The sequence below is a fragment of the Sander lucioperca genome, chromosome 7 (genome assembly GCF_008315115.2).
Source record: "Sander lucioperca isolate FBNREF2018 chromosome 7, SLUC_FBN_1.2, whole genome shotgun sequence".
NCBI classification, from domain to species: Eukaryota; Metazoa; Chordata; class Actinopteri; order Perciformes; family Percidae; genus Sander; species Sander lucioperca.
The window spans coordinates 26569719-26597308 of record NC_050179.1 but is presented as its reverse complement, the minus strand read 5'-3'; the positions used below and the strand labels follow the sequence as shown (position 1 = coordinate 26597308).

Genomic DNA, 27590 nt, shown 5'->3' with positions numbered 1-27590 from the left:
AGAAATAAATCTTCCTGGATCTCAAAGTCAGACATCTATGGTTCAAGTTCTTACCGAACACCCTACAGCGGGCCAGTGTTTCAGAAACTAGTTTTCAATAGTTTTTACAAGCCTTTTGCCTATATTGTTGTAATATAATAAACACTGTTACACTTTTTGAAACTATTTCAGCTTGGGTAGGCCTATCAGTGCTTTCTGAACATATTGAACACACTTTTAAAAATGCCGCGATAATACCGAAAACCGTGATAATTTTGGTATACATATATTAATTCTTAATACAATTGTTTTTACTGGAAAGCCACTTTCCCAGTCTAACACTTATCATTTTGCAGGAAACAGTGCAATGAAAAGAAGCAGGCAGACAGCAATTTAACTGTGACGAGGAAAACATTTATTTTTACAGCACATCTCACATCATATTATATGATTAGAAACAGTTGATCAGGCAGTTTTCTTTATTCAGCTGCCTCTTTTCCCTAAAAACACAAATAAAAAAGGGTTTGATCAACTTTATTTCAGACAAATCTGACAGTATATTTCTGTCATAACTTTTTTTTAATTAAATTTAAAATTTAAATTTACATCTTTATTGGTATGTTTACCTTGCCAGAGTCACGGCTCTTTGCTCTCATCTTGTTGACCTGAGACTCTGCGATGTCAGCGCGCTCCTCAGCCTCCTCCAGCTCATGCTGCACCTTCCTGCACTTGGACAGATGAGTGTTGGCCTGCTCCTCCTGAAAAACCATAGAGATTGACATTTTTGAATCTCATAAAAGACCAAAGGTAATCTTCAATTGAAATAAATCTGCCACAGTATCAAGCTTTCAGTGTTGAAAATCTATATATTGTCCTTACCGCCTCCTCAGCCTGCCTCTTGTAGGCCTTGACTTTGAGCTGCAACTTGTCAACTAGATCCTGCAGCCTGGCAACGTTTTTCTTGTCCTCCTCAGTCTGTAAAGGTTTATTTAAAGTAAATAAATGTTTTTGTAATAAATTTGTTAAGTTGATTTGTATGACAACTATCAAAGTGACTGTACCTGATAGGTGAGTTCCTTCACCCTCCTCTCATATTTGCGGACACCCTTAATAGCATCTGCTCCGCGTCTCTGCTCAGCCTCAACCTCTGCCTCCAGTTCACGCACCTTCAATGAACAATAAGGCAATAAGAATACATCATTTTTTAATAAGTTCAGCTCTGCAAATTCTTTCTTTCTTTCTTACCCTGGACTCAAGTTTCTGGAGCTGCTTCTTGCCACCCTTCATGGCCAGGTTCTCAGCCTCATCCAGGCGGTGCTGCAGGTCCTTAACAGAGACCTCCAGGTTCTTCTTCATCCTCTCCAGGTGGGAGCTGGTATCCTGCTCCTTCTTCAGCTCCTCAGCCATCATAGCAGCCTAGAAGAGATGTTGATTAGAATGATCTTGAAAAAACACATTGGAGTGACAGTAAGAGCAATTAAAATGTAAACATACATCAGTGATGGCCTTCTTGGCCTTCTCCTCTGCATTCCTTGCTTCCTGAACAGTGTCATCCACTTCACTCTGGACCTGGACCAGGTCAGACTCAAGCTTCTTCTTGGAGTTCAGAAGGCTTGTGTTCTAAAAGGCAAAAAAAGATTTAGGCACGTTAGTCATCACATGTCTGATTTTCACATGTTAATTAAATTGTCATTAGATTTTTGAATTATTGAAGAACTGATTTGGCTTGTTCACCTGAGAGTGCAGAAGTCCAACACGCTCACTGGCGTCCACCAGCTCCTGCTCAGCGATTTTGCGACTTCTCTCCGTCTGTTCCAGAGCAACTCTAAGTTCCTCGATTTCAGCTACCATCAGACCGTTTCTGCGATCCACCATAGCAGCTTGTTCCTTGAACTCCTCCTGGGCTCTGACAGCATCATCAAGGTGCAGTTGTGCATCCTAGAGAAAAAATATCAGGACAGTATTCACATGAATGCCACAATGTACCTGCACTGATCATAGTCTGTGCAACAGCTCTGTGTCTATAATACCTTCAGCTGTGCCTGCACATTCCTCAGCTGCTTCTGGGACTCAGCAGCCTGGCGATTGGCGTGGCTCAGCTGAATCTCCATCTCATTCAGGTCTCCCTCCATCTTCTTTTTGATTCTCAGGGCATCGTTTCTGCTCCTGACCTCAGAATCCAGATTGCTCTGCATGGAGTCAATCACCCTCTGGCTGTTCCTCTTGATCTGCTCCATCTCCTCATCTTTCTCTGCCAGCTTCCTGTCCACCTCACCCTTAATCTGGTTGAGCTCCAGCTGGACACGCAGGATCTTAGACTCCTCGTGTTCCAGAGTTCCCTGATGATATCAAAGAATTAAATATTAATTTCTGCCTTCAAACCTTTTAAAGTATATTTGTCCATGATTTAGATTTTTTTTCAGAAGACGTCCCCAGAAGAAAATGTACCTCAGCCTCTTCAAGAGCCGTCTGGATCTCAGACTTCTCGGTCTCCACCTGCTTCTTGGACTTCTCCAGCTCATGGATGCTCTTGCCAGTCTCACCAAGCTGTTCAGTCAGATCTGAGATCTCCTCTGCAGAGAGATACATGTGTTTTATATTGTTAAGCCTTACAATGTAAAATATAAACACTTCATTCTAACTGAACACATGTAGAAAAATGTGTTGAATACAATGTAACTGTTACATAATGTAGAACTCACGTTGCAGGTTCTTGTTTTCACGCTTCATGGTCTCCAGCTGATCCAGAGATTCCTCATAAGAGTTCTTCATCTTGAACAGCTCAGTGCTGAGAGAACGAGTCTCCTTCTGTGCTCCCTCGAGCTCTGCCTGACCCTCCTCGTACTTCTGTTTCCACTCTGCCAACACCTGAATAACACGATTGGTTATGTAGCAATATGAGGAAAAATATATATATCTTTCATTGTTTGTGTGGCTTGGCAACACAAAGTTAACAATGCTACCTTGTCAAAGTTCCTCTGCTTCTTGTCCAGGTTGGCAGCCAGCCCATTGGCTCTCTCCACATCAATCATGAGGTCCTCCACCTCACTCTGGAGCCTCTGTTTGGTTTTCTCAAGAGAAGCACACTTGGAATTCACTGCCTCAATCTGCTCCTCAGCCTCCTGAAGACGCTGAGCCAGCTTTTTCCTGTTTGAAAAAGGCAAGATTTGTTTCCCACTGAAAACTATGAAGTGACGTAAAGCCTAGTGTTGTTATTAATAGCTAGCTTTTAAAGATCTAGATGAACATATGAAGGCAGAGCTGTAAAATGTTTGCTCCAAAGTTGAATAATGCTAAAATGATACACTGGCCATTGAATTGTTTGAATGTTACTCACTTGGCTTCCTCAAGCTCCTCAGTGCGCTGGATAGCATCAGTTTCATACTTAGCTCTCCACTGAGCCACCTCACTGTTGGCCTTGGACATTCCACGCTGCAGCTCAGCCTTGGCCTCTTGCTCCTCCTCAAACTGCTCCCTCAGCAGATCACAGTCATGGCGGGCTGATTGCAGTCCATGGGCAAGAGCATTCTTGGCCTGGTGTAAGAAATATGATTGAATTTACAAAATTCCTGAATCCCAAACAAATAGTACCAATACACACTTACTTAACGGTTTCTTACCTTAAGCTCCTCTTCAACATGTCTTTTGAGCTCCTCAATCTGCTGTGTGAATGCCTGTTTGCCTCTGGTCAGCTGGGAGACAAGAGCTTCTTTCTCTTCAACTTGACGGCTGAACTCACCTTGTGTGAAAGATGCCACGATATATTAGTTTGTGACACGTTTCACAATAACATACACAACAGATCGTTAACTGATAGCTTGTAGATACCATTTTCTGTCAGGAGACGTGCTCTCTGTGCACTTGTGTCATTGATTTGACGAACATTTTCATCATTCTTGGTCTTCAGTTCGCTGAGTTGGTCCTCAAGAGTACGGCACATCTTTTCAAGATTTCCCTAATGAGTAAATAGAGATGAGACCAGTGATCAGATTTTATCTATAACATGTACTTTTTTTACTATATTAATTTGGGTAATAAAATAGCATGTAATACATTGTGTGTACCTTTGCTTTAGCCACATTCTCCATGTTGCTGGAGAGGTCATCAATCTCCATCTTGTATTCACTCTTTTCCTTCTCAAGCTTCTGCTTTACACGCTGGAGGTTGTCGATCTGCTCTCCCAGCTCAGCAACGCTGTCAGCCTGCTTCTTGCGAAGAGCAGCAGCAGTGGATTCATGCTGCAGAGTGGACTCCTCAAGATCACGACGGAGCTTCTGGAACTCAGCTTCACGCTTCTTGTTCATCTCAATCTGAGAAGCAGTGGCACCACCGGCCTCCTCCAGCCTCTCACTGATCTCCTCAAGTTCCCTGGAGAGGTCAGCTCTCTGCTTCTCAACCTTGGCACGAGCAGCACGCTCAGCCTCAATCTCCTCCTCCAGTTCCTCAATACGAGCCTGTTGAATGTAGATATAAGGTCTTTCAGTAAACTTTCACTTTTAATACACAAAATTGGAAATATCAGAAATGTTTTCTGTAAAACCATATGTGACCTGGAGCTCCTTGATCTTCTTCTGAAGCTGAGCACCCAGTGACTGCTCATCTTCAACTTTGCTAAGGAGCTGACTGATTTCAAAGTCCTTCCTGTGAGAAGTTTAGATGAAGTACATAGAGTTCATGCAGTTGACCACACATTTTGAAAGAATGATTCTTGTGTACAAATTCAAAAACTATTACTTTTTGATCTTCTCATCAGCCTGCTGCTTCTCATTCTCAAGATCCATGATGGATTCCTGGGCCAGTTTCAGATCACCCTCAAGCTTTCTCTTGGATCTCTCAAGGTCCATACGGAGCTTCTTCTCTTGCTCCAGAGAACCCTCAAGCTGAAAAATAAGACTCATTTTTAATCATCAAATTCAAGAATCCTGCTTTTCCAATCCAAGAGACTTTGTAAACTTACATCATCCACTTGCTGCTCAAGCTTGGTCTTGGCCTTGGTCAGAGTGTTGACTTTGTCTTCCTCTGCCTGCAGGTCATCAAGAGTCTGCTGATGAGCCTCCTGAAGGGCTTTCTTTTCCTTGGTCAGCTTAGCAATGCTCTCATCCTGAGAGGCCATCTCCTCGGTCAGGTTCTTAACCTAAGTGTGCAAGAAAAATATTGTCTTTAAACTGTCATTATAATCTTACTTGATATGCTGGACGGATTATTACAGTTTTTCCTCTGGATTCTTTTTTAATGGGCAGGTGGGGGAAGGGTTAATGTTGAGGTTGAAAATTAGTGGGGGTGCACTAGTAGCTACGCTACCAGCCTGTAACAGTAATGCAAAATAGCAAAGGGTCAAATGCCTTTCCATTACATTACATTATGTAGTGTCCTTTCTCTCTAAGAACGAGTTTGGTTTCAGTCTTTGGGTGAGAATAAAATCTGTTTACTACTGTGAGTCCGTTCAGCTTGACATATATCAACCACAGCTAATGAACAGTTCCAGATAAATAACTCATTTAGCAGTGCCCGTATCGCATCATATTTTTAACATGACCTGGAAAAGTTTGAAACAGTAAGTGAATACAGCCTGTTGTGTGAATACATCTCCTGCAGCAGGGGTGTAGCAGATGAACTGCAGGGTGCACACACTTCTTTCCTCATCGGGGGTCAGAGAAACAGTAAATTTAATAAACTCAGTCATCGTAACGGTATTTTCTAAGCCATTGTGGCTGTTCTATTCCATGGGACCTGCGTGAGCGTGGCTTCCATGAGAATTAGCCGTCAAGGCTTTTGTCTTTGTTTATCACTCTGCATGAGGTGAAAATGCTGTACTCGTGCTGTTGTTTGGTTGTCATGACTTTGCGATTGATTGCCATCCTTGCACTGTTCCAGTCGCTCAACCTCAACCTCAGCTCTGCAGAGTCGGGAAATTGTGACTTAATGAAAAAGTAAAATTCTAAAGCTGCGGCACCAATAATTCTGCAGCGGTGGGTCTCCCCTCCAGAATGTATTTAGCGGGAAAACTATTATATACAAACCTTGTTCTCTGTTGCATGTTTCTCTTTTTCCACTTTGGCCAAGGTAAGCTCCAGGTCATCAATATCCTTCTTGAGCTCAGAGCATTCATCCTCCAGCTTTCTCTTCTTGGCAGTGAGCTCAGCATTGATTTCCTCTTCATCCTCCAGTCTCTCAGTTGTCTCTTTGAGTTTGGCCTCCATCTGAATCTTACTCTTGATAAGTCCCTCACATCTCTCTTCAGCATCATTCAGATTTTCTGATTCCTAGGTAAACATTTGCAAACAGATGGTGATGTTAGCACATACACTTTGAGATGCATGAAAAAGCACAACTTTATGTTGATGTGTACTTACAGATGCTACTTGCAGCTGCAGATCATTCTTCTCCTGCATAAGGGACACCATCTTCTCCTCCAGTTCCTTCTTCTTGGCCAGGGCAGCAGCCAAGTCAGTTTTCATCTTATCATAGTTCTCCTTCATATTTGCCAGCTCCTTCTCAGTTTCAGCACTCTTCAGCATAGGTTTGATCTTGTAGTACACCTTCATCCATGGCCAGTGTTTGACATTCATGAATGAGCGGATGTTGTACTGGATGGAATATATGGCTTCCCTGAGGACAAGAAATAGCTGTTATGGACAATATTGTTATTGATTTTTCGTACCATCATTCAGAATGAGCTGTTTTAAACATGCCTCCTCTCCGTCATCTTCACAAACTCCTTTCTCATGACATAACCACGGGCCAAAGCCTGAGTCATGGTGACCAGAGTTGACAGTTTTTCATCTCTCATCTCCTCAAGGACACCCAGCAGACCGGCCTTGAAGAACACCTGATCAAACACAAAATAAAAATGAATGTAGGATGAACTCAGATAGTGAATACTTCACACCCTGTTAAACAAAAAAGGATTTTCGTTTACCCTACATGTTTTAAGGCTTCTAAGGCGTAGGTGTTTTATAAATGGCCACATGCAGGCTGCTCTGCCTCTATACTTAAAATAAATCACTTATTCCTTGGCACCAAACTCTACAATCATGTAAGTAGTTTAGAGATATTTAGCTTTATTATTAACAGATATAATACATATATAATTAACAAAAAAACAATCAAACACACTGGACTGAACAACCTAACCTCTTTGGTCATTATTCTACAGTAAAATAAAGAAAGCAAGCTCTTTACTTTTGTGTGTCCGAATTTGTACTCATCATGTGGAACATCAATTGACCCAAGCAGCTTCTCTGAAGCCTTCTTGTTGTCAATGAACTGGCCCTCTGGGATGACACTAGCATTCAGCACCTTGTACCTTTTTTATGAGAGTTAATGGTCAGTGTGAGCATTTTCATTTAATAATCTTTATCAAAATTCTGCTAAAATATCCATTGATACCTCTGCTTGAAGTCAGCATAGGGGATTCGACTGGGGAAACCTTTTCTGCAGATTCTGATACCCTCCAGCACACCGTTACACCTGAGCTGGTGGATGACCAGGAAGTTCTCCATGAGACCTGTAAAAAAGACATTTCTTAATTATTTCTTTGACTAAATATACGCTAAAGCAGCAAACAATTAAATAAACCATATTAACAAAACAAAACCACTCCTCAAAGAATCTCTTAAGATTAAGTTTTCCATCTACCTGGAGTCTTTGACTCATTGGGAATCAGGCAGCGCACAAAGTGAGGATGGGTGCTCCTCAAGTTAGTCATCAGCTTCCCCAAGTTCTCCTGTAGATCCAAAATGAGGAGTCTTATGACATGTAATCAATAGTGAGTTTGAACATAAACTGATATATATATATATATATATATATATATATATATATATATGATAAGTTTGCAACATTACCCTAAACTGTGAAGACACAGTCTGCATAGAACCACCCTTCTTCTTGCCTCCCTTCTTGGTAGTATCTGTTGATAGTTTTAATTAGACATGTTAGACAATTAAGATGACAAATAAAATTGACATTAAAACTTGCTACAGTTACTTAAACATATACAGTATAGCCTAAAAACATGTTCTAGTTTACTGCAGTTACTATCATACCCTCAACGATAGCAGGGAAGCAGAGAGCCAGCAGTTTCACTGGGGATTTCTGGTACAGCTGACAGACGGAGTCATTCAGTGGATCCTTGTTCTTTTCCAGCCAGCCAGCGATATTGTAGTCCACGGTACCAGCGTAGTGCACCAGGGAGAAGTGGGCCTCAATCTTGCCTTTCTTGGGGGGCTTAGGCTTCTCAAATGCTTTGGTTTTTCCAAGATGCTGGTCATACAGCTTGTTCTTGAAGGATGTGTCTGTGGCCTTGGGGAACATGCACTCCTCTTCAAGGATGGAGAAGATGCCCATGGGCTTGAAAAAAGTGGGAAGAAGTATGTCACATATATTCAAATTAAGAACAATTATACATAATCACCAAATTATTACCTTTTCAATGAGCTCAATGCAGGCAGCCAAGTCCATGCCAAAGTCAATGAACTCCCAGATAATACCCTCCTTCTTGTACTCCTCTTGCTCCAGGACAAACATGGTGTGGTTGAAAAACTGTTGCAGTTTCTCATTGGTGAAGTTGATGCACAGCTGTTCCAAGGTGTTGAACTGTGAGGGGACAATTAACCAGTATAATCTCTCGCAGGGCAATAAGAATGATTCTGTTATGAAAAGTATCAGCTTCTGAATTGTTGGAAATGAAGCTTACATCAAAGATTTCAAAACCAGCAATATCCAGGACACCAATGTAGAACTGTCTTGCTTGTTTAGTGTCCAACATCTGGTTAATACGAACGACCATCCACAAGAACATCCTCTCATAGATAGCCTTGGCCAGGGCTGACACTGAGTTCATCACCTGAATAAAAACAAGGATGTGATTTGACCTTTTTATAAAATCATTGGTATTGATTTCTGGTATTTCTTCTAATCTCTTTATTAAAGGCAGCAATTTGTGTGTGAGTCAGTCCGTCCGGTTTTCCGTTTGAATGTGGTGACTTGAATATGCGAAAGGTGTTACACACATGTAAACGGATTTGAGTAAGAGAAAACTCAATAAAATAGCGTACATTATGCTAACAAGATTTTTTTTGCCGACAATAGATATTAAACAAAAGCCAGGCATCATATGGTGTTCGGCAAAGCATTTCTTCCTCCTGGCAGCTGCCTCCTCATTCAAACTAACCCATGGTAAATTTTTTAATCACCACACACAGTACAAGTCCTGCATTCCGATGTCTACTTAAAGTAAAGCGTAAAAGACAGGAATTATCAGCAGAATGTACTTACATACTTAGAAAATAATGCTGCATAGTGTAATGATGAATAATTTTGTGAGGAAAAATCTTAATCTGCAATGTAACATTTCTCTGTCAGGGAAATGTAGCAGTACGTTTTCCTCTGAAGTAGGACACAGTAAGTTAGAACTGCAGTTGATTTGTCCATTTTTAAGTGCTTTGTAAGTTATTTATCAGTACAATGATTTAGGATTGTAACATATCCTATATTTTTCATATCTGAACATCATAATAAATCTATAGCTATTTGTGGCCCTTTTACCTTGGGCCCACAGGCAATGGTAAAGTTTGCTCTTGATATTCTCCCCCCTGAACCAGTGAAACCAGTTTCTGACCATGAGGAGCCGTGGTTTGGGTATGTGATGCAACTTTGTCATGGCAGGTGTATTGCTCAGGACCCAAGGAAGCGCAGTGTGAGCATTAAGTTGATTGTATGAGGTATTCTCGAGAAAGCTACAAGCACCAATACCACAGGCCAAGCAATCGGCCTGAACGGGCCCCTCACTAGTGAGGTAAATAATACAAAAGATCTAATAATAAAAAATTACATCTAAGACGGTCCTAGACTTATTCTACATTATGTATTTAGCATTCAGTGTGTAAAACTCTTAAAGTAGCAATATATTGAACACTGCCTTGTATTCTAATTTCCAATAAACCCTTTGCTACATTAATTTAGTAAAACTAACATAACTAATCTGTTTTAAATAGTAGGATATTGATACTTCATGTTTACCTGAGGTACAGTCTGTCCCTTGGTGACATACTCATTTCCGACCTTCACTCTGGGATAGCACAGAGCTTTGAGCATGTCAGCGGAGTTCAGACCCAGCAAGTAAGCAACCTTGTCAGCCTCTGAAAATAGTTCAGAGATTTCCATCATGATGTAAACAGACACCAGTGTGATTAAGAACTTCCTAACTATTGTTTCCAAGCTATTCACTCTGAGCTGAGCAATACTCACCCTCTGTGCCATCAGGCTCAGCCTGCTCCTCACGCTGCTTCTGCTTGAACTTCATGTTACCATGGTGGAGCACAGCACCAGTCAACTTGTAGATGCTCACCTTCTCTTCATGACTGAAGCCCAGGATATCAATAGCGTTCTGAGTTCAAAAGAGGTCAACACAAAACATTCACTTCAGGAAAATGCAATTGCATTTAATGCAAAAAATGTTTTTAAATATTTTGAAGTGAAGATCACTCACATCAGTGGCTTCCAGCTCAACTTTGTCATCAATGCTGGCCACAGTGATCTGACCCATGCTACACATGGGGAAGTCGTAGGGGTTGGTGCTGATGAGTGCCATATCTGGAGATCAAAAAAAGAGTGAAAATGTCAGAACATCTGTTCCATATGAAAAGAGGTTAAACAATGTGCAACACCAATCTGCTTACCAATCAGCTCAGGGATGTGGCCGGTCATCATCTGGAAGAAGATGTGGTAGCCTCTTTCATCAGAAAGCTGGAATGTCACTCTAGACTTCTCCAGCAGATCTACAAATATTGTTCATAAATTACAGTCTGGCCAATTCTCAATTCCAGTCGTTTGTATGTACTATGAGTATTATTACTTACACGTCTCAATATCAGCACTTGCCAGTTTGCCAGTTGCGCCAAAATGGATTCTGATGAATTTACCCTGTTTGGATCAAAGGATTTTTAATGTCCCTCCACATTGGCAATCTGTGACAAGACCTCTCTAATGTGTAGAAATTGTTCCATACTTACAAAACGAGAAGAGTTGTCATTCCTAATAGTTTTGGCGTTACCATAGGCCTCCAGCAGGGGATTGGCTGCAATAATCTGATCCTCCAGTGACCCCTATAATCCAGGTTTAGAATTACTGTCAAGAAATGACTTCATTTTTTCCCCTGGAAAAATATTCTATAGAGAAAGGACCCTGAATTGTAATCATACAGTAACATACCTTTGACTCGTCCCTCTTCGGTCCACCAACTGCGATTGTTGCAAAGTACTGGATGACACGCTTGGTGTTCACAGTCTTTCCAGCACCAGATTCCCCACTAGGTATAGATACAGATGTATAAGATTTGATCAAGATATTTAACTTTGTTAAACAAAGTCTACAAATGTAAATGTAACAAACTTACGTGATCAAGACAGACTGGTTCTCCCTATCTGTTAAAGCAAAAACAAAATTATTAACTATGATTTACTGCAACAGAAACTTCATATACTGATAAATTGTTCTGGTAATGACTTACCAGTTTGCATGAACTGAAAAGCGTTGTCAGAGACAGAGAAGATGTGGGGTGGAGCCTCCATACGCTTCTTGCCTCTATAGGCGGCTACACATTCAGCATCGTACACTGGGAGCCACTTGTAGGGGTTCACAGTGGCACAGAACAACCCGGAGTAGGTCTGAAAGTGATCATAGAGATTCAACAGTTAACTCTATGTTTCTTACAAGTATAGCAATTTGCAATAGTTCTCTTTTCTCATTAGGCAGATTGTCTTACGTAGATCATCCATGCTGCATAACGCTCTTTGAGGTTATACAGCACAGAGGCTTCATTGAGATGGGTCATCATGGCCATGTCCTCAATCTTGTCATACTTGGGAGGGTTCATTGGATAGACGTCAGCTTCTTTCACTACCCTCTCCTGGAATAGGACATTTGTCACAATGAGATCTAATCATATTGAATTGCCGGCTGAGTCTGACTTCATGATACTAACCTCCTTAGTGGTCAGGACTTCGACGGTGACTTTGTCACCATCTTTCTTGAGGATTTTCCCCTTCAAGTACAGCTCCTTGACATCGGCCACGTAGCAGGCACTCTTGGCATCAAATGGTGCAGCTTGAGCCTCAATTCTCTCCCTTTCTGGCTTACGAAGGTAAATGGCAGCTTTGCCATAAACGGCCATCTCTGCGTCTGTACTCATTGTGGCGGCTGATTTCTGTTAGATAATTACAAAGTAAGTGCCATCTTAGAGTTTTTAAGTCCATGCAATTAAACTTTTCTGTTCACTGCTCATTTATATCATGGGTAATATTTGTGTTTTTTCTAGAGTATTCATTTATAGTATGGGTAATGATGTGTATGAGGTCATCGGCATGAGGGAGGTGTGTAAGTGTGCATATTTTATATTTTATTATGTATTTCTAAGCTGAAAACTGGATTGCTCCAACCAAGTTCAGTTGTGTAAAAATGTGTAATGACATTAAAGATCTATCTATCTATCTTAAACAGCACTTAAAATGTTGATGTATAGGAAATATATCCACACTGAAACCATGTCTTTGTTTCGTTACAAGTGGGCTTTGACTCACAAACTGGCTCAATCCTTTTCAGACTAGGTTATTACTGAGAATAAATACTAACCTATTGTTTGGTTTTGTCAAAATTTGTGGATGAATTACTGCAGACATTCAATAAATGAGACATTTTGCACATGTATTAAATGCTTATAAAAAAGACAGTTAATATTTAAAAGTTGTCCTTACCTGACCTCTCTGTCAACAGTAATCACCAATCCTTCTCAAAAGGTCCGGTTCTTCTTTTTAGAGTAGGTGTCAAAACAAGATGCACTCAAATGTTTCAAATGATCTCAAGCTGACAAGAACATAGCCGCAACCACAAGCAGGAACTCCCAGGTCTTCTGTGTCACACACTGTATCCACAAGTAGCATTTATATTAAATCATTTTTTGATGACACCCCAAAAGTTAAATGTGGTAAGCATACCAAATTTGGTACCAAAGATAGGCAGATATTTGTTGCGATTAAATATCCTGTTTCAGGTTTCTGTGGATGTGGCCAGGTCTTGATTTGATTTTTGCTTACTCGGGACGCTAATTAAAGTTTATTGCTGGCTCTCGATCACCCCCTTGATTTAACCATTTAAAAAAAGTTTAAAAATAGGACTGTCAAGCAATAAAAAACAAATCTAATTCATTACATGCTTCATGATTTATCTAAATTAATCTCATATCAAAATCTAAATCAAATCAAATGGATTTTGATTTTTAGATGAGAACTAGTGTGTGTCCTGATTGAGTTTTGCTGTCATTTAAGGTCACATTTCTTTCCATTCCTTTGATCTCTTATCAAACTAATACACACACACACACACACACACACACACACACACACACGGTGTGCAGCATTGAGAGAGAAAGGTCCAGTGACGATTTGGCAGTCTACTAACTGGTAGCTCTCATTACTGATACTGAATTTCCAGAAATAAATTGAGACAGGTCATAATATGGTGAGTGACCTACATAACAACACTACATTGCAACATGTCTCAGGCAGTAATAGTTCAACTCTGTCTCCAAAAAAATGACTAGAGACATAGCGGTTGCCTGAAAATCTGGCTCCTCTGCCTGTTTCAGAATCAGAGTCAGTTTGAATGGCCAAGTAAGTGTGAACACATACTGTACAGGGAATTTACCTCTGGCTTTTTGTTGGTCATAAACAACTGAGTCTCTTGCTGTTCCATGAATTTGTATGCCAACATTTTCTCATTGTCTCTACAGTTAAAGATTTACATTAGCGTCTTTTGTGTCATCTTCTTCTTTGCCCTCGTTGTTTGTTTACTTTCGGTACCAGCAGCATGATAGAACGTCATCAACACACCCACTCCCACTGTGATTTTTCTTCCTGACCGCATTCATGTACATGCCAATAATGAGTTATCCTCATTTGACAAACATCCAAAGTACTTGACATTTACATTGTTTGGTCCACAGTTGATATAGAGCAACAAAATGCATGTTTAGTTCGTATTTACTAACGGTGTGGCAGCCTTTTTTCTTTTTTTTTTCAAATGATTTTATTGGTGATATAGGACAAGATAGAACAAACATGTGCCAACAAATACCATCAAACAATGACAAGGGAAACAAAACATAGGTGTCATAGCAGTCCTTCCAGAAAAATGCAGAGTTTTTTTGTGATTGTTGCGGGCAAAAATCCTTGATTATGCGGCACGTTTTCTTAAAAAATGCGATGGAATATGCGGGATATTTATGCAATTTTATGCGATGAAATTGCAGGAACTTGCAAAAATTGCGGGAACTTGCAAAAACTGCGGTTTCATGGCTTCATCGCGGGATTTGCAGCTTTTCGATGATGTTCACGTCGCGTAATTATGTCACTTCATAAAGTTCCCATGGCAACAGGGGAAAATGGCTGCTCTTGTGTGAAGTAAATGCAACATGTTTCAACTTTCTGCTAAGATATATGTGACTTTTTTGCAACGAAAATGTGGGGATTATCAAATCATGCAAGTCCTGCATATTTTGCGCGGAAATCGGCAATTTATGCGGCGAAAGTGCGGCATATTTGAAAAAATGCAGCCCCCACATAAATATGCAGACTTTGGCTGATTATGCATTGAATTATGCAATCGCATAATCACAATCACGTTTTTCTGGAGGGACTGTATAAAGAACAGACAGTAACACAAAAGAATTAAGTTGAATGAAAGAGTTATCGGGATTGGGTGGGGAAGGAAGAGAAGGAAAAGGGAGAAGAAAAAAAATGAGAGAAAAAAATAATAATAAAATTGGTTAAATAAATAAGCCTTTTTGTGCTTTTAGCCATGAAACAGGAAGTAGTTACAATACATAGTATCCATCGCCCCGCACTCTGCGCGCTGTTCAATTATCTGGCAAATGCACGGCCATGTCGACTGTCGTACTGGCGAGATGCTGGTCGACATGGCCGTGCATTTGGCAGGGGTGCGAGGGTCCGTTCATCACTGCTTGCAGCTTTAATTAGGGTTCAAACCCCGAAGGGATACAGTAGAACCCTTTTGTTTGTGCTCCGGTTTGTTATGAGGGGTCCAAGCCCGAGGGGGCTGGGATCCTACGTATGCAAGGCAACGTGGATCCCAGTACCAGCGGTGCTGGGAACCCAATTGTAATGCATTTTGGTTTATCATTTTTTCGAATTCCCCCTAGGCCATGCGTCTGATCTGCATGAAACTTGGCACATAGCATCTCCAGATGGACTTGACCAGAAGTTATCAAAATATTTTTACTCTGTTACAACTACTTACTTACTATATTTCCTGACGTAATGGGTTCCACATTCGCGGAGTCCTTGTGTTGTCGCCGAGGAGGCTTGGACCCCATCATAACTACTTGTAGTTCTAGTTTTTATGTGTTGTCTTTTGTTGGCTCTCAAATTCCTGTGAGCTGGAATGAGCTTAAACACGAAACTTGGCCCATTGATTGAAAAATGATGTGCATTAGTTTCCCAAGAAATATAAGCCCAATCGGCCACATGGTGGCGCTATAGTTAATGCTTAAAAACTTGTTTTTTCCCACCCGAAGTCCGATTGACTTGAAAATGATCACACGGGGCTTAGCAGAAAATCATCAACATTGTAACATGTCTTCAGTATGTATTGAGGAATAGGCCTACGCAAGGATTTAGAGCGCCACAAATACCACAAATATACCGCAAAACCTTTTCACGAGTTTCTGTGGGCTGGAACGAGCTACAGACATGAAAATTGTCACCATAACTGATGATGTGCTAATGCTTCCAAATATGATGCCATTTAACCTTAAGGTGCGGTATAACTTAGGCCAAAACTTTGAAAGACAACACCCCTCATAGGGTGAATCCGATTGACTTGAAATGTCTCACACAAATCCAGCTCAATGTGCTCCATAAAAAAGCCTCTTAGACAATAAACATTTGCCATGATTTTCTTTTTGATCATTTGCATAATGTTAAACAGACTGAAATACACATTTCTACTATAAATGAGCAAGATTGGTAAAAAAAAAAACATGGTCGCCATCAATCAAAGAACTTCGCAAAGGGTAGGGTTTGGCCTCAGCCAGTTCTAGTTCTAATTCTAGGCCTCAGCTGAATTTGATGTTGAATAATGTAGCTGTTGAACAAGTAGAGGAAACAAAGCTTCTTGGTGTTTTCTTAGATTGTAAACTGTTGTGGACAAGACATATAGATTCTCTTGTTGCAAAGATGGAGAGGAATATATCTGTTATAAAAAGATGCTCGGCTTTTTTAACACCACACCTGAACAAACAAGTCCTGCACACTCTAGTTTTATCACATCTTGACTATTGCCCAATGATATGGTCAAGTACTGCAAAGAAAGCTCTAGGAAAACTGCAGCTGGTTCAGAACAGAGCAGCTCGTCTTGCCCTTCAATGTCCATTTAGGTCTAATGTAAACAACATGCATGTCAAACTCTCCTGGTTGAAAGTTGCGGAGAGACTTTCAGCATCACTCCTGGCTTTTGTTAGAAACATGAATTAATTAAAAATTCCTAATTGTTTGTATAGTCAACTGACATTTAGCTCTAACACACATAAATACACCACTAGACATGCCACTAGAGGTCTTTTTAAAGTTCCTAGAGCCCGAACACAATCAATGCAACGTACAGTATTGTATCGAGGGATGGTTACCTGGAACTCACTTCCAGCAGAGATTGCCAAAGCACATAATAAATCAAGTTTTAAAAAACAAGTAAAGGATCATCTAAGGGCCCTAAGACTGTAACCAACTTAGTTTATGTATAGGAATATTGATATGTAGACAAAGATGTTGTTAGATTGAATTTTTACTATATTCTGTGCTTATGTATTTATTGTGATATCATATATTACTATTAGAATACATGGAAAGGAATATGTATATCTATATATGCAAGGAAAAGAATACTAGCTATACTGCTCTTATTTTTATATTATATGACTGTTTTGTCTGAAAATGTCTTATTTTTTATAGTTTTGTTTGTTTTGTCTGAAAATGTAGTTTTATGTTTTGTGTGGACCCCAGGAAGAGTAGCTGATGTTCTGCATCAGCTAATGGGGATCCTAATAAAACCAAATCCAATCAAATCACCCACAACCCATCTACTATTAATCAGAATGTTCATTTTTATGACTCAATCCGCAGATAAACTGGTTGCTTTGGATGCTGAGTATCGCCTACTTTTGAATTAGGACAACCTGTAGCCTGTTAGGGTTTTACAAAATGCATCAGTATTGTATTTTCATGACCTGGTCATTATGATGTAATAGCATTATGCTAGGAGCACTTTCATACACATCAAATATAAGTACAGCTGATTTCTGGTAAACTGCTTCAGCAGGCTGGCGGTTCACCCATTTTTCTACAGAATTAAACCAGCTGAATTGATTTTGCTTAGGTTTGTAAAGCCCGAAATCCGCTCAATGCTGCTTGCAGCTTTGACTTTGGTGATTTGGCTGCTTCTTTCTGTTGGCCGAGAAAAGGTTTGAACCTGTGAATTGTTGCTTGCAGCTATGTTATGATGTGTTTCTTATTTTGTGGAAGCATTTTTCAGTCAAAGGTGAAAAAACATACAGTAGATAAGGATATGGTTAAAGTGGGACTTGCCATGCCCGCCCCATTAACTTCAAGAGAATTTAGAACATTTAGAAACAACAAAAATACTTGAAACTATTTTAGTTAGCCCTTATTCTAGGCTACTCCTCTTTTTTATCTGACACTTTTTTCCACTTGTCACATTCTGTAGCTGGATGCATTTTAATCATCCTCCTGAGCCTGCCTCTTGTGGGCCTTGACTTTGAGCTGCAACTTGTCAACTAGATCCTGCAGCCTGGCAAAGAAAGCTTCTGAGTGAGAATTTATTTTGAATTAAGCAGCCTATTAATTCATGGTCATTTTCATGTTGGGAGTACAGCAGTCTCGCATTGCCAGTCCTCCACAGCATTGCGGAGGAGGGTCTGGCTAATCCACACAGCATTCCGGGATGGGAGAAAAACGTGCTGTGGTTTGTTGGCATTTCTTTAAAGGACAACTATTATATAGCGTTTTCAGGTTCATACTTGTATTTTGTGTTTGTACTAGGACATGTTTACATGCTTTAATGTTCAACAAACACTTTATTTTTCTCATACTCATACTACCCATGGCTGCTGCACCTGTATTCACCCTATTAGGGGTGGGAAAAATAATAGATTCTTAGATGCATTGCGATTCTCTCTAGAACGATTCAATGCTCGATTCTGATAAGTTAATAATTTTTTTTTTAAAGGTGTTTAATGATTAAAAAATAAATTGATTTTTATTTAAAAGTACAAATCAGAAAACAGAGTGACTGAAAGAGGATGGGATAATGGACAACAGCTTAGAGTTTAGACAAGAGTGCAGAGAAAAACACACCAAAATGGCCAAAAGGGAAAAAACATACACATAAGACATACATAAAATAATTAGCATGCAGCTACTTAATAAATTTAGTTAGCAGTATGCTAACGTTAGATTTTAGTGGAATGAAGCAGCACTTTCTACCGTCAAAAATCGCAGATGAAGGCTTCTGAACCAAATACTACCCAATTGGTAGGCATGTTTCAGCAGTTATGCGACCCGAAATTGTGGAGAATTTAACAACATTGGCAGCCCAGAGGACATTGTTTACTGCCGTTAGCATGTAGCTACTATAGGTAGCAGTGGACACTAATAGAGTAAATCAGCACTTTCTACAGTCAAAAATCACAGATTAATGCTTTTAAACCAAATACTAGATAACATGCTTCAGGAGTAATGTGACCTGGAATTGGGAAGAATTTAACAACATTGGCAGCCAAGATGACATTTTACTGCCGTTAGCATGTAGCTACATGCGACAATGTTAACACCGCAGTAGGCTAAGTGTTGCATAACACTGCCTAGAGTAGAAAAAACTGTTGAAACTGGAGCGTTCAGAACAGTTGTAAATCTCAACGTTTTAGCTCACAGGGATTCGTCTAAAGTACGTTTACCTGATTATTTGAAGTTTTGGCCACGTTTACATGAAAATCCGAGATTATTGTAGATATGACAGAAAATACGGGAAAAAATATGTCCACTTTAAACCAATCACAATCGTCTTGGGTGGCGCTAAGCGCCAGACAGAGCAACGGTGCCTCTGCAAAATAGCCTCTGGGAGGAACTTGTTTTGGTGAAAAGTGTACGTTCAAAAGTTGTTTCAGTCGTGCAACAGAAAACTCAGATTCAACAGATGGTGTAGCTAGCTGTCTGGATTTACCCTGTAGAGATCTGAGGAGCAGTTAACCATAGTCCTCATAAATCGACCAGAGTTCAAAATGCCAACACAAAGAAAAGTGCTCTCAGACAGAGATTATTATTATTATTGAAGTTCTTTTGGAATGTCTTGGCTGTTTTTTATACCACAGATCTCAAATGTTACGGAGGGTTACATCAGGTGTTATTGGTTATTATTGACTTTAAAACAGCCCCCACCATATGAATAAAAAAAAGTTTGCAGTGTACTTTATGTTGTAGCCAGCCATTACACTAAAGGCTTTTGATTAGCTGCGTCACAAATTTCATATTGGCTCTCTCTCAGAGGACACAGATCAAAAGAACACAGACAATGCAATTTAAAATCAAAAACTGTTTTATTTGGCTATATTTGATATCATATTATATGATCAAAAACAGCCCGTCCACTGAACTTCTTTACTCAGCTGCCTCTTTTCCCTGGAAAAAATAAAAACAATTAATAAATATACAGTGGATATGTGCTTACATACTGTTCACATCATACTCTGTAAAAGTTTTGTCTGTTATTTATTATATGAGGCTTAAGGGAATCATGGCCATTTTTTTCAGTCATGCATGACATTAATTACAGTAGGAGGAATTTCATTTGGTTACATTTTTATAAAGCTGACATGCAAATATTTACCTTGCCAGAGTCACGGCTCTTCGCTCTTAATTTGTTGACCTGAGACTCTGCGATGTCAGCGCGCTCCTCAGCCTCCTCCAGCTCATGCTGGATCTTCCTGCACTTGGACAGATGAGTGTTGGCCTGCTCCTCCTAAAAAACATAGATATTGACATTTTTAAATCCTACTTAAGGTCTACTTTGTGTGCAATAAATCTGCCACAGTATCAAGCTTTCAGTGTTGAAAATCTATATATTGTCCTTACCGCCTCCTCAGCCTGCCTCTTGTAGGCCTTGACTTTGAGCTGCAACTTGTCAACTAGATCCTGCAGCCTGGCAACGTTTTTCTTGTCCTCCTCAGTCTGTAAAGTTTATTTATTTGTGAATGAAGGTGTTTTGTTTGTTAAGTTGATTTGTATGTTAACTATCAAAGTGACTGTACCTGATAGGTGAGTTCCTTCACCCTCCTCTCATATTTTCGGACACCCTTAATGGCATCTCCTCCGCGTCTCTGCTCAGCCTCAACCTCTGCCTCCAGTTCACGCACCTTCAATGGACAATAAGGAAATAAGTATCCATCCTTTTTTTTTTTTTTTTAGTTCAGCTCTGCAAATTCTTTATTTCTTACTTACCCTGGACTCAAGTTTCTGGAGCTGCTTCTTGCCACCTTTCATGGCCAGGTTCTCAGCCTCATCCAGGCGGTGCTGCAGGTCCTTAACAGTGACCTCCAGGTTCTTCTTCATCCTCTCCAGGTGAGCGCTGGTATCCTGCTCCTTCTTCAGCTCCTCAGCCATCATAGCAGCCTAGAAGAGACAACATAAAATGTTAGTTAGAGGCCCCATTCTCTCCATTTTAAGTCAGAGTAGCATAAACATGATTTTGAAGCTGTTATGAAAAGATAAAAGAGTTACATAATGGTGCTGTAATTATATCTTTAAAAAAAACATTAGAGTAAAAGTGAGAACAATTAAAATGTAAACCCACATCAGTGATGGCCTTCTTGGCCTTCTCCTCTGCATTCCTTGCTTCCTGAACAGTGTCATCCACTTCACTCTGGACCTGGACCAGGTCAGACTCAAGCTTCTTCTTGGAGTTCAGAAGGCTTGTGTTCTAAAAGGCAAAAAGAGTTAGGCACTTTAGTCATCACATGCCTGGTTTTCATGTTATTTACAAAGTAATTACATTTTTGAATTATTGAAGTAATGATTTGGCTTGTTCACCTGAGAGTGCAGAAGTCCAACACGCTCACTGGCGTCCACCAGCTCCTGCTCAGCAGTTTTGCGACTTCTCTCCGTCTGTTCCAGAGCAACTCTAAGTTCCTCGATTTCAGCTACCATCAGACCGTTTCTGCGATCCACCATAGCAGCTTGTTCCTTGAACTCCTCCTGGGCTCTGACAGCATCATCAAGGTGCAGTTGTGCATCCTAGTGAAAAAAATATCAGGACAATATTCACATGAATGCCAAAATGTACCTGCACTGATCATAGTCTGTGCAACAACTCTGTGTCTAACAATACCTTCAGCTGTGCCTGCACATTCCTCAGCTGCTTCTGGGACTCAGCAGCCTGGCGATTGGCGTGGCTCAGCTGAATCTCCATCTCATTCAGGTCTCCCTCCATCTTCTTCTTGATTCTCAGGGCATCGTTTCTGCTCCTGACCTCAGAATCCAGATTGGTCTGCATGGAGTCAATCACCCTCTGGCTGTTCCTCTTGATCTGCTCCATCTCCTCATCTTTCTCTGCCAGCTTCCTGTCCACCTCACCCTTAATCTGGTTGAGCTCCAGCTGGACACGCAGGATCTTAGACTCTTCGTGTTCCAGAGTTCCCTGATGATATCAAATAATAAAATGTTGATTTCTGCCTTTAAACATTTTAAAGTATATTTGTACATGATTGGGATTTTTCTCAGAAGATGTCCCCGGAAAAGAAGTACCTCAGCCTCTTCAAGAGCTGTCTGGATCTCAGACTTTTCGGTCTCCACCTGCTTCTTGGACTTCTCCAGCTCATGGATGCTCTTGCCAGTCTCACCAAGCTGTTCAGTCAGATCTGAGATCTCCTCTGCAGAGAGATACATGTGTTTTATATTGTTAAGCCTTAAAACATAAAATATATACACTTTATTCTAACTTTTTGAATTCAGTGAATACAATGTAACTGTTACATAATGTAGAACTCACGTTGCAGGTTCTTGTTTTCACGCTTCATGGTCTCCAGCTGATCCAGAGATTCCTCATAAGAGTTCTTCATCTTGAACAGCTCAGTGCTGAGAGAACGAGTCTCCTTCTGTGCTCCCTCGAGCTCTGCCTGACCCTCCTCGAACTTCTGTTTCCACTCTGCCAACACCTGAAAAACACCATTAATACTCTTCAGTTGGTTATTCAGCAATAGGAACCCAAATAAGTACTGTATATCTTTCACTGTTTGTATGGCTTGGCAACACAAAGTAAACATTGCTACCTTGTCAAAGTTCCTCTGCTTCTTGTCCAGGTTGGCAGCCAGCCCATTGGCTCTCTCCACATCAATCATGAGGTCCTCCACCTCACTCTGGAGCCTCTGTTTCGTTTTCTCAAGGGAAGCACACTTGGAATTCACTGCCTCAATCTGCTCCTCAGCCTCCTGAAGACGCTGAGCCAGCTTTTTCCTGTTTGAAAAAACTTAAGATTTGTTTCCCACTAAAAACTATGAAGTTACCTGAAGCCTAACTTACATGAGTCTGCACTGTGAGTTCTTAAAACATTATGTAACAGTTAGAAAAATCCATATTCGACATACAAACAACGTATCGGCTAGATCATAAGAATACTTTTCCTTTCCGAATTTGCATCTCAGAATGTGGCGCTCATATTACATTTAAGTCTTCACAACAGCAGATATTCTTTTTGAGTTTAACCTACTGGTTGAACACTGGTGTCATTGTGGTTTGTCTAAAAACTAAATATTATTTTTCAAATGAACAGGTGTTGGAAAAGGGGGGTTTCGGGGTTAAATTTGGAATTTGCCTAGTCAAATATTTGGGTCATTATGGTAATAACATTTTTTTAAGGATCTGAATGAACATATGAAAACAGAGCTGTGAAAACTTTGCTCCAAATTGAAATGCTAAACAAACATTTAAAAAAAATGAATTGGTTAAATGTATTTAATGCAAGTATTGTATACAAGCGAGGCAGTTGTCAGTTGAGTTATGCTAAAATGCTACACTTCTGAACTGGTCATTGAATTGTTTGAATGTTACTCACTTGGCTTCCTCAAGCTCCTCAGTGCGCTGGATAGCATCAGTTTCATACTTAGCTCTCCACTGAGCCACCTCACTGTTGGCCTTGGACATTCCACGCTGCAGCTCAGCCTTGGCCTCTTGCTCCTCCTCAAACTGCTCCCTCAGCAGATCACAGTCATGGCGGGCTGATTGTAGTCCATGGGCAAGAGCATTCTTGGCCTGGTGTAAGACATATGATTGAATTTACAAAATTCCTTAATCCCAAACTAATAATACCAATACACACTCACTTAACAGTTTCTTACCTTAACCTCCTCTTCAATCTGTCTTTTCAGCTCCTCAATCTGCTGTGTGAATGCCTGTTTGCCTCTGGTCAGCTGGGAGACAAGAGCTTCTTTCTCTTCAACTTGACGGCTGAACTCACCTTGTGTGAAAGATGTCATGATACATTAGTTTGTGTCAGTTTTTCAATAACATACACAACAGATCATTAACTGATAGCTTGTAGATACCATTTTCTGTCAGGAGACGTGCTCTCTGTGCACTTGTGTCATTGATTTGACGGACATTTTCATCATTCTTGGTCTTCAGTTCGCTGAGTTGGTCCTCTAGAGTACGGCACATCTTTTCAAGATTTCCCTAAGGAAAAGAGATGACATCAGTGATCAGATTTCATTCATAATATTAAGTACCTTATTTACTATACTTTAGTTAATAAAATAGCATGTAATGCACTGTGTACCTTTGCTTTAGCAACATTCTCCATGTTGCTGGAGAGGTCATCAATCTCCATCTTGTATTCACTCTTTTCCTTCTCAAGCTTCTGCTTTACACGCTGGAGGTTGTCGATCTGCTCTCCCAGCTCAGCAACGCTGTCAGCCTGCTTCTTGCGAAGAGCAGCAGCAGTGGCTTCATGCTGCAGAGTGGACTCCTCAAGATCACGACGGAGCTTCTGGAACTCAGCTTCACGCTTCTTGTTCATCTCAATTTGAGCAGCAGTGGCACCACCGGCCTCCTCCAGCCTCTCACTGATCTCCTCAAGTTCCCTGGAGAGGTCAGCTCTCTGCTTCTCAACCTTGGCACGAGCAGCACGCTCAGCCTCAATCTCCTCCTCCAGTTCCTCAATACGAGCCTGTTGAATATAGATTTGATGTATTTCAATAAACTTTCCCTTTTAATATACAAAATTGGAAACATTTGCAGAAATGTTCAGTGTATTGCGATATATCACCTGGAGCTCCTTGATCTTCTTCTGAAGCTGAGCACCCAGTGACTGCTCATCTTCTATCTTGCTAAGCAGCTGACTGATTTCAAAGTCTTTTCTGTAAGAAGTATAGATGACATACATAGAGTTCATGCAGTTGACCAAAATTGTTAAAAGAATGGTTATACAAATTGAAAAATGTAGTTACTTTTTAATCTTCTCATCAGACTGCTGCTTGTCATTCTCAAGGTCCATGATGGATTCCTGGGCCAGTTTCAGATCACCCTCAAGCTTTCTCTTGGCTCTCTCAAGGTCCATACGGAGCTTCTTCTCTTGCTCCAGAGAACCCTCAAGCTGAAAAATAAGATGAGTTTTTAACCATCACATTCAAGAAGAGTCTTGCTTTGCCAATCCAAGAGACTTCGTAAACTTACATCATCCACTTGCTGCTCAAGCTTGGTCTTGGCCTTGGTCAGAGTGTTGACTTTGTCTTCCTCTGCCTGCAGGTCATCAAGAGTCTGCTGATGAGCCTCCTGAAGGGCTTTCTTTTCCTTGGTCAGCTTAGCAATGCTCTCATCCTGAGAGGCCATCTCCTCAGTCAGGTTCTTAACCTAGGTGTGCAAGAAATAGCTTGTGTTTTAACAGTAATCATTATAGCCTTACTTAATCTGATAGACAGATTATTATTTACGAACCTTGTTCTCTGTGGCATGTTTCTCTTTTTCCACTTTGGCCAAGGTAAGCTCCAGGTCATCAATATCCTTCTTGAGCTCAGAGCATTCATCCTCCAGCTTTCTCTTCTTGGCAGTGAGCTCAGCATTGATTTCCTCTTCATCCTCCAGTCTCTCAGTTGTCTCTTTGAGTTTGGCCTCCATCTGAATCTTACTCTTGATAAGTCCCTCACATCTCTCCTCAGCATCATTCAGATTTTCTGATTCCTAGGTAAAAAATTGAGAACAGATAGTGATGTTAGCACATACACTTTGAGATGCATGAAAAAGCACAGCAGTATGTTGATGTGTACTTACAGCTGCTACTTGCAGTTGCAGATCATTTTTCTCCTGCAGAAGGGACACCATCTTCTCCTCCAGTTCCTTCTTCTTGGCCAGGGCAGCAGCCAAGTCAGTTTGCATCTTCTCATAGTTCTCCTTCATATTTGCCAGCTCCTTCTCAGTTTCAGCACTCTTCAGCATAGGTTTGATCTTGTAATACACCTTCATCCATGGCCAGTGTTTGACATTCATGAATGAGCGGATGTTGTACTGGATGGAATATATGGCTTCCCTGCGGACAAGAAGTAGCTGTTATGGACACTATTGTTATTGATTTTTCGTGCCATCATTCTGAATGAGCTGTTTTCAACATGCCTCCTCTCCGTCATCTTCACAAACTCCTTTCTCATGACATAACCACGGCACAAAGCCTGAGTCATGGTGACCAGAGTTGCCAGTTTTTCATCTCTCATCTCCTCAAGGACACCCAGCAGACCGGCCTTGAAGAACACCTGATCAAACAAAAAATAAAAATTAATTTACAATGAACTCAGATAGTGAATACACTAAAGATTTTCACCTATCCTGGTTCAGGGGTTTTATGTCAAATGTTTTTTATAAATAGCCACATTCATACATATACTAACAATAAATCACTTGTTCCTTGGCACAGAATATATATATGCTTGATAAACAATATATAATTAATAGAAAAACATGACCACACACCGGACTGAACAACCTAACCTTGGTCATTATTTGTCAGTGAAATTAGAAAGCCAGGTGTTTACCTTGGTGTGTCCGAATTTGTATTCATCATGATTTACATCAATTGACCCAAGCAGCTTCTCTGAAGCCTTCTTGTTGTCAATGAACTGGCCCTCGGGGATGACACTGGCATTCAGCACCTTGTACCTTGAGTTGTTTGAGAGAGGTAAAGGTCAGTGTGAGCATTTTCTTTTAATAATCTGTATCAAAATTCGATTAAAATATCAATTGATACCTCTGCTTGAAGTCAGCATAGAGGATTCTGCTGGGGAAACCTTTTCTGCAGATTCTGATACCCTCCAGCACACCGTTACACCTGAGCTGGTGGATGACCAGGAAGTTCTCCATCAGACCTGTAAAAATACATTTCTTAATTAATTGTTAGAATAAATACTAGCACAACATAAAGTAAACCATATTAAAAAAAAAAAAACCTCTCTTCAAATAATCTCTTGAGATTATGTTCTCTATCTACCTGGAGTCTTTGACTCATTAGGAATCAGGCAGCGCACAAAGTGAGGATGGGTGCTCCTCAAGTTAGTCATCAGCTTCCCCAAGTTCTCCTGTAGATCCAAGATCGTGAGTCTTATCATGACATGTAACAGTTGAGTTTAAACATAAACTGATATATACGTATACGATAGGTTTGCCTTACCCTAAACTGTGAAGACACAGTCTGCATAGAACCACCCTTCTTCTTGCCTCCCTTCTTACCACCAGTTTCTGTTGATAATTTAAAGTAGACATGTTTTATTAGAGTGACACCTAATATTTACATGAACATATGTATATACATTTTAACCTTAAAATACATATACATTATAACCTTAAAATGTGTTAAATTTGACTGTAGTTACTATCATACCCTCAACAACAGGAGGGAAGCAGATAGCCAGCACTTTCACTGAGGATTTCATGTAGAGCTGAACGACAGAGTCATTCAGTGGATCCTTGTTCTTGTCCAGCCAGCCAATAATATTGTAGTCCACAGTACCAGCATAGTGCACCAGGGAGAAGTGGGCTTCAGCCTTGCCTTTCTTGGGGGGCTTAGGCTTTTCAAATGCCTTTGATTTGCCAAGATGTTGGTCATACAGCTTGTTCTTGAAGGATGTGTCTGTGGCCTTGGGGAACATGCACTCCTCTTCAAGAATGGAGAAAATGCCCATGGGCTTGAAAAAGTGGTAAGTGGTATTTCATTAAGTGATACATTAAATCAAATTTGAGAACAATTATATATAATCACCATATAAAGTGATTACCTTTTCAATGAGCTCAATGCAGGCAGCCAAGTCCATGCCAAAGTCAATGAACTCCCAGACAATACCCTCTTTCTTGTACTCCTCTTGCTCCAGGACAAACATGGTGTGGTTGAAAAACTGTTGCAGTTTCTCATTGGTGAAGTTGATGCACAGCTGTTCCAAGGTGTTGAACTGTGAGGGGACAATTAACCAGTATAATCTCTCGCAGGGCAATAAG

At 40.5% G+C, this 27590-nt stretch overlaps 1 protein-coding gene across 5 annotated transcripts in view; it reads right to left on the bottom strand.

The window, feature by feature from the left end:
• Positions 1–458: 458 nt before the first annotated feature.
• Positions 459–27590, bottom strand: part of LOC116046512 (myosin heavy chain, fast skeletal muscle-like) — a 48749-nt gene continuing 21617 nt past the window's right edge. For 2 of the 5 annotated variants that reach the window (XM_036003370.1, XM_036003371.1), the window contains exons 2-39: positions 11747–11890; positions 11492–11648; positions 11378–11405; positions 11194–11290; positions 10995–11087; positions 10842–10905; positions 10662–10760; positions 10472–10575; positions 10231–10369; positions 10003–10121; positions 8678–8827; positions 8407–8577; positions 8028–8331; positions 7827–7891; positions 7618–7705; positions 7369–7486; positions 7162–7285; positions 6672–6808; positions 6333–6588; positions 6000–6242; positions 4937–5113; positions 4714–4859; positions 4530–4620; positions 4044–4433; positions 3808–3934; positions 3600–3718; positions 3317–3513; positions 2943–3126; positions 2682–2847; positions 2428–2552; positions 2010–2318; positions 1714–1917; positions 1474–1599; positions 1225–1395; positions 1041–1145; positions 859–954; positions 606–737; positions 459–479 (exon numbers count right to left, since the gene is read on the bottom strand). In XM_036003370.1, the coding sequence (XP_035859263.1) occupies positions 459–479; positions 606–737; positions 859–954; positions 1041–1145; positions 1225–1395; positions 1474–1599; positions 1714–1917; positions 2010–2318; positions 2428–2552; positions 2682–2847; positions 2943–3126; positions 3317–3513; positions 3600–3718; positions 3808–3934; positions 4044–4433; positions 4530–4620; positions 4714–4859; positions 4937–5113; positions 6000–6242; positions 6333–6588; positions 6672–6808; positions 7162–7285; positions 7369–7486; positions 7618–7705; positions 7827–7891; positions 8028–8331; positions 8407–8577; positions 8678–8827; positions 10003–10121; positions 10231–10369; positions 10472–10575; positions 10662–10760; positions 10842–10905; positions 10995–11087; positions 11194–11290; positions 11378–11405; positions 11492–11648; positions 11747–11890 (5586 nt within the window). Of the gene's footprint in view, positions 480–605; positions 738–858; positions 955–1040; positions 1146–1224; positions 1396–1473; positions 1600–1713; positions 1918–2009; positions 2319–2427; positions 2553–2681; positions 2848–2942; positions 3127–3316; positions 3514–3599; positions 3719–3807; positions 3935–4043; positions 4434–4529; positions 4621–4713; positions 4860–4936; positions 5114–5999; positions 6243–6332; positions 6589–6671; positions 6809–7161; positions 7286–7368; positions 7487–7617; positions 7706–7826; positions 7892–8027; positions 8332–8406; positions 8578–8677; positions 8828–10002; positions 10122–10230; positions 10370–10471; positions 10576–10661; positions 10761–10841; positions 10906–10994; positions 11088–11193; positions 11291–11377; positions 11406–11491; positions 11649–11746; positions 11891–11965; positions 12188–12734; positions 12943–19724; positions 19746–19953; positions 20086–20198; positions 20295–20374; positions 20480–20564; positions 20736–20916; positions 21043–21152; positions 21357–21450; positions 21760–21866; positions 21992–22110; positions 22277–22390; positions 22575–23172; positions 23370–23455; positions 23575–23662; positions 23790–23892; positions 24283–24381; positions 24473–24562; positions 24709–24788; positions 24966–25049; positions 25293–25382; positions 25639–25721; positions 25859–26137; positions 26262–26349; positions 26468–26589; positions 26678–26769; positions 26838–26979; positions 27284–27373; positions 27545–27590 lie in introns of those variants that run through there. The other 3 variants (XM_036003369.1, XM_036003368.1, XM_036003372.1) reach the window with 3 other exon arrangements.